This window comes from Pongo pygmaeus, chromosome 11 (genome assembly GCF_028885625.2).
Source record: "Pongo pygmaeus isolate AG05252 chromosome 11, NHGRI_mPonPyg2-v2.0_pri, whole genome shotgun sequence".
Classification (NCBI taxonomy): Eukaryota; Metazoa; Chordata; class Mammalia; order Primates; family Hominidae; genus Pongo; species Pongo pygmaeus.
This window is the reverse complement of record NC_072384.2, coordinates 40,421,978-40,438,575: the sequence shown is the minus strand read 5'-3', so window position 1 is coordinate 40,438,575 and position 16,598 is coordinate 40,421,978. Positions and strand designations below refer to the sequence as shown.

The window sequence follows — 16,598 nt, the reverse complement described above, 5'->3', positions numbered from 1 at the left end:
AAATAAATAGAGATTTCTTTTCTGAGAGGAATCAAATAATCTCCTGTATTCACAGACCTAAGGACAGGAAGTAAAGATGGACTTCCTGGGGCCTGGAGAATCCCTCACTCAAGGGAGACATGGCTTCTTTCATCTTGCCTCTCATAGCCCCTTTACTTTGATACACAGGCTCCAGTATTTCTTCTCTCACACCCTCCCATGCTACCAGTTCACCTTACCTATTTTACAGCAGCTGTGCACCAGATGGACCCCATACTTTGCAGTTCAGATTATTGAGAGAAAGGGTCCTAGTGACTCCTCTCAGCCTGTGATTTGGTTTCACTTGAATCCCATATTCCTTCTTGGTCTAATTATCTATGAAGAGGGAGGAGATAAATGGTATTATACTATTGCGCATAGGGCTGCTCCTCTCAGAAACACTAAATGGGGCAGGTTTAGGTAAATAAGGACGTTCAATGGGTCAGCCACATTGCCTGACATATCCAATACATGTACACTTTTGGAGGAATCACTAGTGGGAATGTTTCCAGAATATAGAGTAGCCAGCCGACAGTGGGAGTCCATATGTCAAGTTTAATTTCTGTGTGTTTATGTATAAACTGAAAACCAATACAAGAGAGATTTTTCAAACAACAAAAGCGAAATCCCCAAACAAGTAAAGATCAATAAATGTCTTGAATAGTCTTGGCTAGACAGACAAAATAGCTTAATTGTTTATTATCCACATGCTTTCAGTGGCAGAAACTAATAGAATTTGAATTTAAACCTTTTATTTCAAAGACTCATTACTTTTTCAGATTTGTAATTGCATTTTAGAATTACAATGCTAAATATTTAATATTCCTACTTTAATTCTAAATATACCTCAATTACTCTATATAATGTGGAAAATTACTTTCTTGTTCAAGGTTTGTACAAGGTACAATGGCATAAAAAATGAGGTTATATTACTATTGATGCTATTTGGATAACACTAAGTTATTATAAAAACAAGAAAAAAATAAAGTTCCTAGTGCAAACCTTTCTGAGGAAAATATGTATCATTTTCCTGAAATAAAAAGGAAAGCAGTTGTCTTCGTTAAGATAAATTAATAAACATAGAGGGTTTGGCAGACCCTAATCATAGCAATGATTTTTGAAATCTGGCAATATATGGCTCCCTACTCTTATGTCTTACTCCCCTCTTAGCTAGTCCCCATTTTGTATCTTGTTACATAAAATACCTTGTTTTTTTAACTTCACTTCAAAAAAATCTTGTTGTGTAACCTAACTTTTTAAAAAGTTAAAATGAATGATAAGTCATTTCATTTTGAGAGGCTTTTGAAAATTTCTAAATTCCATCAGTAAGTTGTAACCAACATTTAAGAGTTAAGGACAGGGACTGACTATGCAGTTAAAGGACATGGAGAGAACTTTGATGTATTTAAATTCCCTTATGTTTTTTTGAGTTAAAGTACAGAAGCATTATTTAAAATGGATATCACTGGCAAAAGTAATTCTTATTTTTATCAGCTAAAACGATACATGCTTTAAGATGTCAGTATGTATAACAATTGCTTTCCTTTAAAGTACAGAAATGATTGGTGCCATAACTCTGTAAACACAGTGCTCTGTCACTGTCCATGAGCGCTCCCTTTGTGACTTTTGATTTATGTTAGGCAAGTTTACCAATAATACTCGAAGTTTCTTACTATCCCCAACTGTATAAAACTTATATGACTTTAGTGAAACAGGGCTGCTCATATAATCACAAAGATGTCAGACAAAAACAGTTTCCCATATCTGATGGGATAATGATGCCAAAACAATAAAACCCTGTTTACTAGAGAAACTGCATTATGAAAATAAAGAACGGGATGAATAATTGAAAATTTGAAAGAAATGTTTTCTTTTGTGAGCTAATAGTTAAACATCTTAGAAATAGAGACAGTTGTTGGATTTTGGTTTCTTTTAATATTAATTTTTGTTAGTGGAAACTAGAATGACATTTAAAAATAAATGTAGAACAAGAGAACAGCAATGCCCCTTTTTGCTGCATTAACAAAAAAAATAGTTGATAACACAGGTAAGAACAAAGATTTTTTAAAAAGTATTAATATTGCAATCCTAAGGGAATGGGGCATAGGGCTGAATTGGGACTGGTCTCCACAATCTACCATGAGTTTTCCAGGGAGAGTGCTAAACTGGGGGCCCTTGGTTCCTGGTGTGGGGAGATGCTGAAAAAGAGACTAGGACCCTGGAAGTTAAGACAGTTAAGTGTTCAGAAAACATCGAATATGGTGGAATGAATGGGATTCCAAACCACCATTGAAATTCCTTTTTGTGTAATTTTGGGGGTGGATCATAGGCTTTCCCACTGTTTCTAAGCCCTAGGGATAGTAACAATAAAGTGCAAAATATTGCATTTCAGTTCAAAAGGCATAACATAATCTAATTATAACATTATGACAAAAATCAGACAGATCGCAAGTTGGAACATTCTTCAAAACAACCCCTATCTACTCTTTAGAATATTAACGTCATGAACAACAAAGGAAAGCTGAAGAACTGCTCAAGATTAAACGAGTTGAGCAAGAAAAGATGATTAAATACAATGTATCCTGTTGAATTAGATTCTGAATCAGAAATTTTTTCCATGAAGAACATTATCTGTCAAAAGGCAAATTTTGAATAAGGACTATATATTGCACACATTGTTGAAGGTATTGATTATGAGAGATATACTGTGGTTATTCAAGAGAATGCCCTTGTCTTTCTTAACCTTCTTAAGAGATGGATGCTGAAGTGTTTAGGAATAAAGAGTCATGATGTCTGCAGTTTACTCTGAAGTGGCTCAATGAGTATATAAAATAGCCAACGGAACGAAATGTAAACAACTGGCGAATCTAGGTGACGGGTATAGGCATCCATTCTACTATTCTTAAAAATTAAAAATTTTGTGTAAGTTTGAAATTCCAAATAACAAGTTTTTCAAAAAGATGTGACATTTATGGCTCCGGCAAGGACTAACCATAAGGGCTTTGAACCTGTTTCATCTGTAAAATACAAATTATCTGGTACTTTTGTCTCTCAGGGAAATCATAAGGATCCGTGGGATCGTGGCGTTTGCAGAGCACCATTTACTTGTCTATGATTTGGAAAAATATTTTATAGAAAAGAAGAGAGTGATTTTAACCCAACAACATTTATATCATAAATGACATAGTTGGCTTTTAAATATTTAAAAATGTTAGCTTGTGTTTACCAATTGTAATACAGCCATGCCTCCAGTAAAGAATGCCCTAGGAATGAAACTTTTCTCTGTAACAGGAAATTTTAAGGTAAAATTAAACACCGCTAAAAACAAGCACACAAATAAACATTTATGTCATTATGTGACTATAGGCACTCAATAGCTGCAACTTTATGGTCACGTTGCTATTATTCTTTAGAACTCTTTGATATTTTGCATTTCAATCAAAAGTGAACAGAGCTCATCATAGTCAGGAATCTGAAGTCTGAGAAGGTTCAATTTTGATCACTCATATATTTACATGTGCTTTTTTTCATCCTTGGCAGAAACTTGGAGTTATCTCAATCCGTTTTATGATTTAGAAAAAAATATGAGAATCAATTGCATCAGTCTTGTAATAGAAGGTCAAAAAGAATGAAAAATTTCTTGAATGAATAACTTACATTTTCTGAACCCTTCATCATCACCTGGTTTACGCTCTTCCTCCGTAACTAAGCTTCCCAAACACAAGTGGCAAAAATTACTAGTATTTTACTGAATATCAGATTCAGTGACATTTTCTTAATCTATATTCTTCTTTTTTTACTTTGTAAAGTGATTGACCCAGTCAGCCACTCAATTTTTTATTCTGAAAATTTTCTCTTTTAGATGTCTATGAACATCTGTGTTACCACTAACTTCTGACCTCCTTTACTCTTATTTCTCTAATAGCATGCCTCCAAGGTTCTTGTCTTGAGACGCCTCTTTTTTTTTTTCAGGGGTCAGGGGATCTCATTCAATTAAGTCATCTGAAGATGACTTTAGAGAAGGCTTCATCTTCAGACCCACCTCTCCCCTTAAGTACCATGTAAACAGTTGCAATTGCCTGCTTCATAATGCTATCTAAACGTAGTCTCTACATGTCACATGATAGCCAGAACCTTCATTTCTCCATGCCCAAAGTCAAACCACCTGCACACCAACTCCTCTTCACCTCTGTGAAATGAACCAGTGAGAAAAGAAAAATATAAAAGGAGAGGCATTATGAGAAAAAGTTTCATGTAGCAAGAATAATGAACACTGTTCTATAGTAAGAAAGAGTGAAACTGGGTACTCCTTATAGAAACAGAATAGCTATGAACAAATTGATTTATAAGTGAGGAAAACAGAGATGCAGGATGGAAGCAGGAAGAGAGAGAGAGAGAGAGAGACGGAGGGGGAGAGGGAACGCGTGCATGCCAAGCAGTGATTTGATCGTTTAGCATGACAATGAGACTGCAGGATGTGCCCTTTATTTATTCTTCACTAGACTAGAAGGATCTTCACCTAAATAAATATCATTTGAAACAATCATTTTCAACTTATGATAAACTGATCTTTCAATAACATTTGGTGAAATATATACTTATAATAAAATCTAGCTTGTACTATTACAAATAGTATGCACTAATGTTTAAAAATTAGTCAATGTCTCCCACAGCAGAGAGAACTAAATTAAAATTAAAGTTTAAATAATGTGTTGAAGCTTTAAAGATACCCCATACTGTTAGATAATGTAAGTATGTTGAGAAAAGTAACTAAAAACTAATTCACCAAGTTTGTAAAATCAAATATTTTATACTCTAGGTAATCTTGATACTGCTCAGTCACTGTAAATTGGATTATTCTTGAGATTGTATTTAAGTCAAGGCAAGATGGTCTTCTATTTACAAATGTAATTTAGTCTCGTGAGTGGGTAATCTTGTTAAATATTGTCAGGTTAATTAAAATTGATTTGTGTTTACTAAACATAGTGAATACTAATCAAATATTAGACACTGAAGTGTTGGAGTTACATTTTAAACTTTGACAGACACCATTAGCACTGCATGAAAGAATTTGTTGTCTCAGAGGTCAACATTACTTTTCAGCTTTTTCTCCAAAATAAATATTAAGAAAAAATGAGAAGAAATGACCTATACTTTTTAAACACAATTTTGTGATTTGGGAATATTTGGGAGAATTTGAGATAAGTTTCGGTGGGGAATTGATTATTTATGTTTTATTTCTGTTGCTACAAACAGCACATTTGCTTTCCGTCTGCTTAATTCCATTCCAGGTTTGCTATTCTCCACCACTCATAGCATCATTGAGCTCCACATAATAACTTTTATAGGAGACAAACATTACCAGGCAATTTGAAAGGCAGGTTGAGGATAAAGGCTGATAGCTCACATGCCCTGGCCTGGTGACTTGGCTCACTTCTGAAGCTTACACCGTATGTGGTCGATGTGCACCAGCTCTATGAGGCTTAAAGAAACATTTCTGCTAATACAAAAATAAACCCACTATAATCATTCGTTTTGGGGAAATTTTACAGTTGTTGGTTAACCTGCTCCCTTATGCCCTGCAATATTCATTAGCAGATTTATCTGTTTATGAGTGATATTATGTGGAAATGGTTATGGGAAGCCAACAGATGTAATCACTGAAATAAATTAGAAGAAAAAGTTCTGATTTTACAGATGGCTCCATCAAATGTGCTTCCCTCCCCCACCCTCCACTTTAACATTTAGTTTTCTTTCAACAGAAAACTTTTCTTTACTGACTACGGGAATGTCGCCAAAGTGGAGAGATGTGACATGGATGGGATGAACAGAACAAGGATAATTGATTCAAAGACAGAGCAGCCAGCTGCACTGGCACTAGACCTAGTCAACAAATTGGTTTACTGGGTAGATCTTTACTTGGACTATGTGGGAGTAGTGGACTATCAAGGAAAAAATAGACACACTGTCATTCAAGGCAGACAAGTAAGTACAATTTTGTTAGACAACGCTCCTAGGGTAATAAAATGAAAGGAATAATACTAAAAAGAATACCAAAATTTGCAATACTGAAAATTTCTTGTAAAGTCGAGCTGCAGTGAGTCATAAAAAATTACAGTATATTTCCTATATTAGAGAATGTTCTTTTCACAGTGATATTGTGACATTTCCACAAAATTGGAGATGCCTCTCTTGCTCTGCTCTTTCTCCCTTCAATTAAAAACAGAGAAAACAAGGAAACAAAAACAAAACAACAGAGACAAAAATGCTATATTAGCAAGAAAGAAAAGTATTAAAACAGGTCAGATGTTGTGGCCTATTACTAAAAACTAATTTAAGTAGTTCATTCATGAGGAGCTGAACTATCATCTGTCCCATGTGGCACTGGAGATATTTTGCTAACAAAAGCAAATGCCTGTTCACAAAAGTACCTTTATTATAACAAGTTCTATTAAATTTTGACTTCTGATGTATTCAAGTACTTCCTAAAGAGAGAATTCTGTGAAAGTCACGAAGGTCAAAATTCTTCCTAAATGTGTTACTTTTTACTTTGCTGAATTACGACGTTTTGCAAACAACACTCAGTGAATGCCTAAAAGAGATCTCTAGGTAGAAATCAGCCTTATTTACTATAAATACATTTAAAAATCCGATTTTATCTCACTGATTGCACTTATTTTATGTGAGATTCTTAGTCTATGGAGCTGAAATATGTGAATCTCTTTGGATTCTTTTGCAATGCAAGACAGGTATATTCTGCAATTATCCTCTAAAGTTACTTTTACTTTCTAATCAGCTTTTAAAATGAAATCCTTTCTACTTCCTTGACAGATAAAGAGATGCACTAATCTGTTTGGGGTGGGGGGGCGGAAAGCTGTTCAATGTTAAATGTGGGCCAGTGCTTTCTCTTTCACCTTCAACTGCCCCAAAAATCTTGATTCCTTTCAAAGCTCTTAGTTACAACCTTAGAGGACCTGATCTCTGAGATGATTATCATGGCCCGTCTCTTTTATTTGCAATTAAAAAATTAAACCTTGTTATGAAGATAGGGAGTTCAAATAAATTTTTTCATAACCACTTTAAAAAGTTTTGAAAGCCTAAATAAAGTGTTTATTCTTTTTTTCCCCATGTCTATTGCCTGTATTTTGCTTGTTCCTTAAACATATGCTAAGTCTGCCACTAAGTAATCCAACATAGATACAGTTTTTGAAGTACTGGGGCTGAAGGCAAAATGGTTTACCTACTGCTCCAGGCTTCTCCTACCTCTGCCTAGGGGGTAATTAGCAGAGGCGCTTATTTTAGGGGAAACAGTCTTTTCTGAAGGAAGATAGGGAGGTAGTGAGTGAATTTTATCTTTACTGGGTGAACGTATTTTCCACCTTGACCGATTGCCTCTTAGGTAGTAGGCTTTTTCTCCTGGGTTATGAATTGGCAGTCATATGACAACAATGTTGATATCCCATCACCACAGGCTGCTTGGTTGGTGGCCCCAAACTTTGAGCAATACATGCATGAGACTAATGGCAAAGGAAGAGTCTTGAGCTTGCTTATAATTTTTGTAGGACAAAAGTATTACCCAAGTCAAAATTGGGCCATAGATATCTTTAGTAAATTTGATGTCAGCTAGGTGGAAAATGATATTAGTTAATACACACATGCCTGGACCCACACATAAATACAACACATGCTCATACTGTGGAGTAACATGTACATACAAAAGAACTATTCCGGCTATAACATGGAATAGTTCTCCCTAGTAATTCTTATATTTTATGTCCAACCTAAGGATGAAGAAATGAGATAAAACCCAAAAACAACATGTAAAGCCAGTCTTTTTTTAGTCACATCTCATAAAAGAAGACCAGAAATAGAAGTAATGAGTCATATATGCTAAAAAGATAAATTGAATGTTTTTGTTTAAACTATAGAACTGGCAAGATTTTCTGGTTAAAATAGAACATTTTGTGATTTTGTTCTATAAGTAGTTTTATAATCAAACCACGCATACTTTTTCAAATTCTCTTAACTGCAAGTCTGTGTATTAAAAGTGTGCAATGTAATGCCAAAAGTAGTGACAGATGCTTTTTCAACAAAATCTCTACAGCAAATCGAGTGGCAACTTCACTTTACCCTGGAACAGAACCATTTTAAATTAAGTAAAGGAGTAGCCAAAGGCAACGTGCCTAGCATGTGCCTTTTATTCAGAAAATCAGTACATGTATTCTTCTTTTTGTTCCAGGGGAAAACTTTCTAAGTTCAAGATATCCATTCCTCCCCATAAACTCTAAGACCTTTGCCAAAGAGAAGAGCTGGACTGTTAACTAAGTATATGGATAGCAATAAACATCATAATTCTCAAAAGAAACAGTTCTATTTCCTATGATAAATTGGCTTTAGAAATAATGAAATTTCTGAGTGAAATGTTGACATTTATTTACAATGATTGCAAATACATGATTTCTTTATATATTACTTTCTGTGCTGGAGCAAGTGGTAGTCTAAACATAGCTTGGGACCAAAAAGTTGGATTTTGAATTTATAAAACAAATCTTTGGAGGTGCTTTCTCATTAGTCTTTTCACAGGCAGAGCTATGTTTTTGCAGCTTCTACATATCCATTATTATATAAACAAGTAGCCCTTAAAATATCTCAAATTATTTATAACAGTGTCATAGGCATATTATTGAATATGCTTGAAAGTCTTGCTCTCACAAGCCTTTGAAAAATAACTACTAAATATGCTCTCTTAATGTCATATGAATACAATTCTCTCCCTACATTTGGAACTGTTTTAAACACTACTATATAATGTTTTCTTCTCCAGAAAAAAAGTTTTAATCAGGGAAATGTTGAACCCCTTGAGAAAAAGTAAATAACATTCTTGTGGTTCTCCTGCTGTGGCCATTTTCCATACTAGTAAATAGCAATCAGCTTTTCTTTCAAATTGCAAGCTACATAATTAAAAATCACAGTTGTGTTTTGCCCTCTTTATAGGTCAGACATCTTTATGGTATAACTGTGTTTGAAGATTATTTGTATGCAACCAATTCTGATAACTACAATATCATAAGGATAAACCGATTTAATGGGACTGATATTCACTCATTAATTAAAATTGAGAATGCTCGGGGAATCCGAATTTACCAAAAAAGAACTCAACCAACAGGTAAGTGGGAAAGCTTCTTTATAACCTTCCTAATGGTAGATTGAATGGGGATATAGTCCTTGTGCTTTTGTATGGTGTTGAAGTGAGTGAGTCATAAATTCTCTGCTTTGACAGCAAAAGTGGGCATGTCTGCTTGTTAAATGGAATAGAGCTCCCGTCACAAGTCTAAATGACAGATTGTTCAGTTTCTAGTGAATCGTTTCTATGATAGAATTGAAATGATAGCTAGATTTAGATTCAGGAAGGGGCTTTCAGTCGTGATGAATGTAGACAGGAAACCCAGATGCTAAAGTTATTATTTTTTTCTTTTTAGATATCATTTTGGTAGACAAATTTAAAATCAGGTGACTGCCTTGAAGTATCTGTCCAGTGTTTATTATAGTCGTTGGGCTCTGCTAACTTAACATTCCAATTGTTCTTTAACACATATTCATTAAAAAGTAATTTTCAATGAGAAGGCTGCAGTTTTTCTCAGAAAAACAAACCAGTTGTTTCTACAGGAGATTAGTGATGCTGTTCATCAGTACAATTTAGGTTCAATCATATATAAAAAAAGAAAATATAAAAAACCACCAGCAAAAATTTTTACTATATTTTATACTTATATTTCAAATTAAAACTAGCCTAGAATTATCTAAGCATTAACATATATCTAATCATGGCTGTACATTGTCACAAATATGTTTACAACAGATTCAAATTTAAAATTCTGTAGATAGCCTTATTAGAGTTTAATATTAGGATTTATTCATTCATTAATTTTTCATGGACAATCTACTATGTTCCCCGAACTATTCTATGTATACTGTGAATACAGCAGTGAATAAAACAGACAAAATAGTCTTGCCTTTATGAGTTTACACTCCAGTGGAGAAGCTATAATACAAAATAACTAAGTAAATTATGTATTATATTAGAAGGTAATAAGTGCTATAGAGAAAATAAAGAAGGTAAGGTGGATAAAGAATGTCAGAAATGGGAGCAGTCTTCGATTTTATATGGAAGAGTCAGAAGAAGTTCCATTGAAAAGATGACATTGAATAATGACTTGAGGTATTTGAAGGAGAAAGGCATGGGGATTGTACTAATCAGTTTTCATGCTGCTGATAAAGACGTACCCAAGACTCGGCAATTTACAAAAGAAAGAGGTTTAACTGGACTTACAGTTTCACATGGCTGGGGAAGCCTCACAATCATGGAAGAAGGCAAGGAGGAGCAAGTCACATCTTAAGTGGATGGCCGCAGACAGAGAGCTTGTGCAGGGAAACCCCCCTTTTTAAAACCATCAGGTCTCATAAGACTTATTTGCTGTCACAAGAACAGCATGGGAAAGACCTGCCCCCATTATTCAATTACCTTCTACTGGGTCCCCCCGAACAACACGTGGGAATTCAAGATGAGATTTGGGTGGGGACACAGACAAACCATATCAGAGATATCTGGGCAACAACATTGCAGGTGGTGGGATGAACAAACACAAAAGCCATAAGGAAAGAACATGTCTAGACTGTTCAAGGAGTGGCAAGAATACCTGTGTGTGTAAAGCAGAACAAACAAGGAAAAGAGAAGTAGGAAATGAGGCTGGAGAAACAAAGGAGGACCATAACACGTAGGGCTCTGTAGACTATTATAAAAAACTTTTGCTTATACTTTTAGTGAGATGGGAAGTCCTTAGAAAGCATTAAACAGAAAAATCTCACGGTATGGCTAACATTTTTAAAGAACCAATATGGCTACTCTGTTGATAATAGGTAGTAGAGAGGAGAAGGTTGGAAGTTTACAGAGGGTGGTAGATTGGATCAAGATGGCAGCAGTGAAAGTGGGAAGAAGTAGTGAAATTCAGAATATAGGCAAATGTAGAGCCGATAGGATTTTCTGATACATTAGATGTGGAGTATAAATAAGACAGTGGTCTAGCTACAGAAGTTGGAATAATTTAGTTATTTTTTAGATGGGGAAACTAAGCATGGAGTGAGTTTAGGACAAAGATAGTAAATTTAATTTTCATGAGTTACTTTAAATGTTTATTATAAATTAAAGTGAAAATATCCAGGGGATATTTAAATATACAACTCTGGAGTTGAAGGGGGAAGTCCAGGTTTGAGATACCAGTTTGGGAGTCATTGACAGACAGGTCACATTTAAAGCCATGACTATGGATGTGAACACCAAGGCAGTAATTACAAATGGAGAAATAAGCATTCCAAATAATGGACACTGGTATGCTCCAGCAATAAGCCAAAAAGAATAGGAAAAACCAAAAGAAGAGACTGAGATGAAGCTTCTTAAATCCAATTGACCATTGGATTTAGCAGCATGAAGCTCACTGGGATCTGACAAGGGCAGTTTCAGGATTAAGTGAATATATGAGTAGAATGGGTTTGAGAGAGAGAAGAAGGAAAAGAATTGTAGAAAATGATCATTGGTAACTTTGCATAGTGTGGACGTAAGCTAGAGCAGAGAAATGGAGAGCTAGTTGAAGGAAGGATTGCTGTGAGAATTTGGGTTAAAAGATTTTTGATTAGATGTAGAAATAATGGTGTATTTGTATGTTGATGGGCATGATCCAATGGAAAAAGCAAAAGTGATGGTAAGAGTTAGAAAGTGGAGAGTTGGTGATTAGATGAGGAGATGTGATCTATTATATAAGTGGAGTCAGGTTGGAAAATAACAGTAACACTCTTGGCAGGGAAAAAATAGTAAAAATTGCATTTCACTCATCTTCCCACTTAGAAAATGAAGAATACAAAGATAATAGGCATAATTTTTAAAAGCATATTAGTTTTATTATGAAGAGAATACTGCCATGATATTCATCACCATTTCAAACAAGTGGGTGATCTAAAAGAAACATAATTACAATAATACATAAAATCTTACTCATATTATTCCTATTCTTTCTTTTCACTTTGATCCATCTTTCTTTTCTCATCCTCTCCATATAGTACTTTTCTTACCTTTTCTCTTTAGTAGCTTTTATGCTCACAAAATATTCTTCTACGCCTCAATATCTGTACATATACTCAGCCTCCACCGTTTGACAACTACACACACACACACACACACACACACACACACACACATTTTGTGGTAAGAGTCTCAAAATGACAGTAGACTTAAAAATTTAAAAAATATTTTGCCTCAGCACTTCTCAACAGTGTATAGATAATCACTGAATCACATTTCCTCTAGTTTGGTTGCCCATATGATGAATCATTTCAAAGGAAATCCTTTCTCTGTTTAACTACCTAACCTGGGATTATTTTTATGGATCTTTGTATTCATTTTAGAAATTGGTATTTTTAAAAAGGATGAGAAGCATGTACAAAAAAAGTCATGTTACTTTTATTTTGCTCACCGGTGAAGAGTTTAAATTAATATAAACACATTTTATTTCTTAGAATTGTTTTTTTAAATGCTCACTTAGGAGGATTTTGTCAAATCCCTATGTCCTCTTCTATGGGGTTTACACTCTTTTGCATTCGATTATGGTGCTAAATAGTTGAGTATACAAAATTTTGCTAAGATTCCCTGTTTTTACACTATAGAAATTTTGACATACTGATGCACATAGTTATCTTATCTTTGAACCTGAATTTCACGCATGCTGTTTTTTATTTGTTGTAGTCAGAAGCCATGCATGTGAAGTCGATCCTTATGGAATGCCAGGGGGCTGTTCACACATCTGTCTACTCAGCAGCAGTTACAAAACTCGGACCTGTCGCTGCAGGACTGGCTTCAACTTGGGAAGTGATGGCAGGTCATGCAAAAGTATGTTGTTAAAATAAAACATTTGCCAGCAGCTACCCCTTTAGAATAGGATTTTAAGTATTAATTAGTAGCATCAACATCAGTCATAACATGAGACTTCAACAGGTGAAGTTTGCCTGCAAATATATACTGTCCATTTTTCTCAAAATAAGTATTTTTCTTTTGTAGTAATATGAATGAGAAACTAACCAGGCTATAGAGTCACTAAATTTATTGATTTTAGGGAAACATATGTTGAGTAAGATTTTTAGAAAGATGCTTCCCTTAATTCCCTAAAGAATGTATTTGAGCTAATGAGCTGGAATGATTAGTTGATCAGATTTCCTCTTATTTGAACCAATATGCTACTTCTCATAATAGGCGTGTTGCTTGTTTCGACAGAAATCTGTGTATAGTCAGGCTTCATTTTATCCAGCATCACTGGGGAGTGAATTCACTCCATGATTTAATTTTTCAGGTAGCTGAAGCTATACTAATTAGAGATCCAACATTTAATGATTTTATCAAAAAGTTTGAACGATTTTATCAAAAAGTTTTCTAATCTCTTAGATATATCTTTGTTTTATTTTTAAAAAGGCCAGAATAATTTATTTTAATTTAAATATGGTAAAAAGGATTTTAAAAATGACTTTCATAACTTAATATTTTGCACAGTAATTAGTTAAGGTCTTTTCCTGGGGTCTTGATAATCAGGTATAGTAGAACAGCCCTGATTGAAATGATCATAGTGGGGACTGTTGGTCTTTAAATGTTCCCCAAACACCATTATTTTTAATTTTATGATGACTGCTTTTTACAGTGTCCAGTTTGTCTTTACCTTTGTCATAGTGACAGCTTTTTATTTCTGTCTGTCCTCTCTCTCTGGTCACAATCCTGTCATCTCTTCTACCCTCTGGTCGTGTGCTTACTGAGGACTGTGAAATTAGATCACTAAATGTGTTAGAATTTGAAGTCTAAATGGTTAGAGCTACTAATAGAATATATAGTTTAAAATGAAGAATCAAAGAGGCTAAACTATGTTAAAATGTATGCATTTTTGTACTTTGTTTACATTTTTGATTTGTATTCCTGATTTTGTATTAAATGCTGGGAATGTGAAGGTAACAGGTCTCATGTTTCTAGGCCTTCTGGATAATTGAGGGTACTGAGTTTGAAGCCTCATGATAAAAGAAGTTTTGGGTGTGGGTGCATGTGTGTCTATATGGTGCGTGATTTAAAAATTGATCTGGATGCCACTTGGGAAATATAATCACAAACACACACACACACACACACACACACACATATATACACACATGCATATGTGCATACATACATACACACATTGGAGGAAAAACATAAGATCAGAATTGCATATTATTCAATCGTCCCTAATGTAGTACACACCTGGAGTACATTAATACTCATCAGAAACAATTCCGGCTATTTGAAGCAACAAGACATTTAATGCAAATGGGTGCCTACAAAATTATTTAAAAACCTGGACCAGTAGCTTCTAGACTGGGTCTTTGGAACATTCCCCCAAACACCATTAAACCAACCTGGTTGAAAGCTAGAACATCTACCATACTCAGAAGCTAGAGCATCTGGAAGCCACAAATGAAAATGTTAACTTTAAAAACATACCATTTAGCTGAGATCCAGGGATTAGAAAGCTTGCCCCACAACTATCAGATGCAGAGTTAAGTCACATCTGATAGTCCCTAACTGGCAAAAAATAAAAAAGAGGAGGAGAGGAGAGACACTCTGTTCCTCACCTCTTGATATAGAATGGAAGAAGACTGCTGTGGAAAAATTCAATGTCTCCATTAGATTCATACCAGCAGAAGTGGCAAAAAGGGGACCTTTGCCTCACTTCCATATTCTAAACTTGAGCTAGCATATCTGATTTTAGGTAGTCAAATGAAATCCACTACCCTTGGCTATATGAGTGTCTGTGAAATGTATTTTTTAGTATTCAATTGTCTATAGTACAAGAAGACACACTAGAGAAACTTAAGTAGGTATTAAAGAATACCTAGGAAATGACCAAAGAAAATAGTGGGGAAAATCATTACCATTCTTATTTAAAACATACATACCTACATACACACACAAACAATCACACATATTACATCAATGAAGTACTAGGTTTATCAGTTACCAATTAAGTCATCCATTAGAAGTAACAACAAGGGCGAGTGTTGTGGCTCAGGCCCGTGATTTCAGCACTTTGGGAGGCTGAGGCAGGTGGATCACTTGAGCCCAGGATTTCAATAAGAGCCTGGGCAACATTGCAAAACCTAGTCTCCAAAAAAACTACAAAAATTAGACAGGCATGGTGGCACACTCCTGTAGACCCAGCTACTTGGGAGGCTGAAGTAGGAGGATAGCTTGAGCCCAGGAGGCAGAGGTTGCCATAAGCTGAGATATTAGCAAAATGGGTGCTGTAAAACCAGGATTCCTATGTATTGCTAATATAATTAGAAATCGATATCACAATTGGTAAGACATTTGCTAATAAATATAATGATCATAAAACTGACAACATCATTTTACAAGTTGTCCTACTTTACTTTTGATTAAGGAAATTCAATGTATTTATAATAATAGCAACTCAGAAACAATATAGCTATCCAACAATAGCTAAGCAGCTGACTATATTACGTTGCTTCTCTAGTCGGAAATAGTATGCTGCCATTGAAAGGAAAGTTTTTGGAGACTTTTTAATGGCTTGACAAAAAGTCATTACAGTAAAAAGAATTTATATACAAGATCCCAATTTTTGAAAAATATGAAAGTATGTAAGTATCTAATCTTGATAGAAAATACTCTAGAAATGTTAATGATTTTCAAATGTATCAATATACATTAAAATAAAATAAAGTATTATTTTGAAAGAAATGCCCTTGATATCAGGTAGACACTGAGAGGCTATGAGGGCAATGAAGACAAGGATGTTAGTGTACTTTATTCTGTAATTTCATCTAAGAAAATGTGTGAAATGCTAAATTGAAAAAAATATGCTTATCTCAGTATTATTATAATGATGAAAACAGAAAACCATTTGGAAAATGACTTGGTAAATTATTATATATCAAATAGAAACAAGGCTTAAGATAATGGTTCAATATAGACAATAATCTTGATTCTAAAATTAAACAATAAGAGCAGAATATAAAATTGAGTATCTACTTTGATATAAGTAAATACACATTGAAAAAATACCTACATACATTAAATATGAAACAGTCATACAAAGGAATGCTATACAGCAATGAAAATGAGTGAAGTATGACTACAAGAAGAATGGATGACTATCAAGGATATAATAAAAAATAATATTAATCACAGAATTCACACATGCAATTCAAACATGCAAAATTAAACAATCTGCTGCTAGGAAATACACTACATATGTGTTAAAACTCTTTTAAAAATTTAAAATAAACACAACAATCAAGATATCGGCTCTTTCTAAGTTGGAGGAGAATGGGTTTGGGGCACATTTATGTCTTCCAGTATACTGGAAATATTCTTCACATTCGTGCTAGGTACCTGGGATTTGTTTTATTTTTATTCTTTATATATTAAAATATGTTATCAGTTCCTGTGCTAGTTTGCTGAGAATGATGGCTTCCAGCTTCATCCATATCCCTGCAAA

At 34.4% G+C, this 16,598-nt stretch overlaps 1 protein-coding gene across 1 annotated transcript in view; it reads left to right on the top strand.

Annotated features, from left to right (window-relative positions):
- Nucleotides 1-16,598, top strand: part of LRP1B (LDL receptor related protein 1B) — a 1,896,287-nt gene that overhangs the window by 1,073,510 nt on the left and 806,179 nt on the right. Inside the window, exons 8-10 of the mRNA XM_054478394.2 lie at nt 5,781-6,003; nt 9,013-9,184; nt 12,812-12,955. Coding sequence (XP_054334369.1) covers nt 5,781-6,003; nt 9,013-9,184; nt 12,812-12,955 — 539 coding nt within the window. The remainder of the gene's footprint in view (nt 1-5,780; nt 6,004-9,012; nt 9,185-12,811; nt 12,956-16,598) is intronic.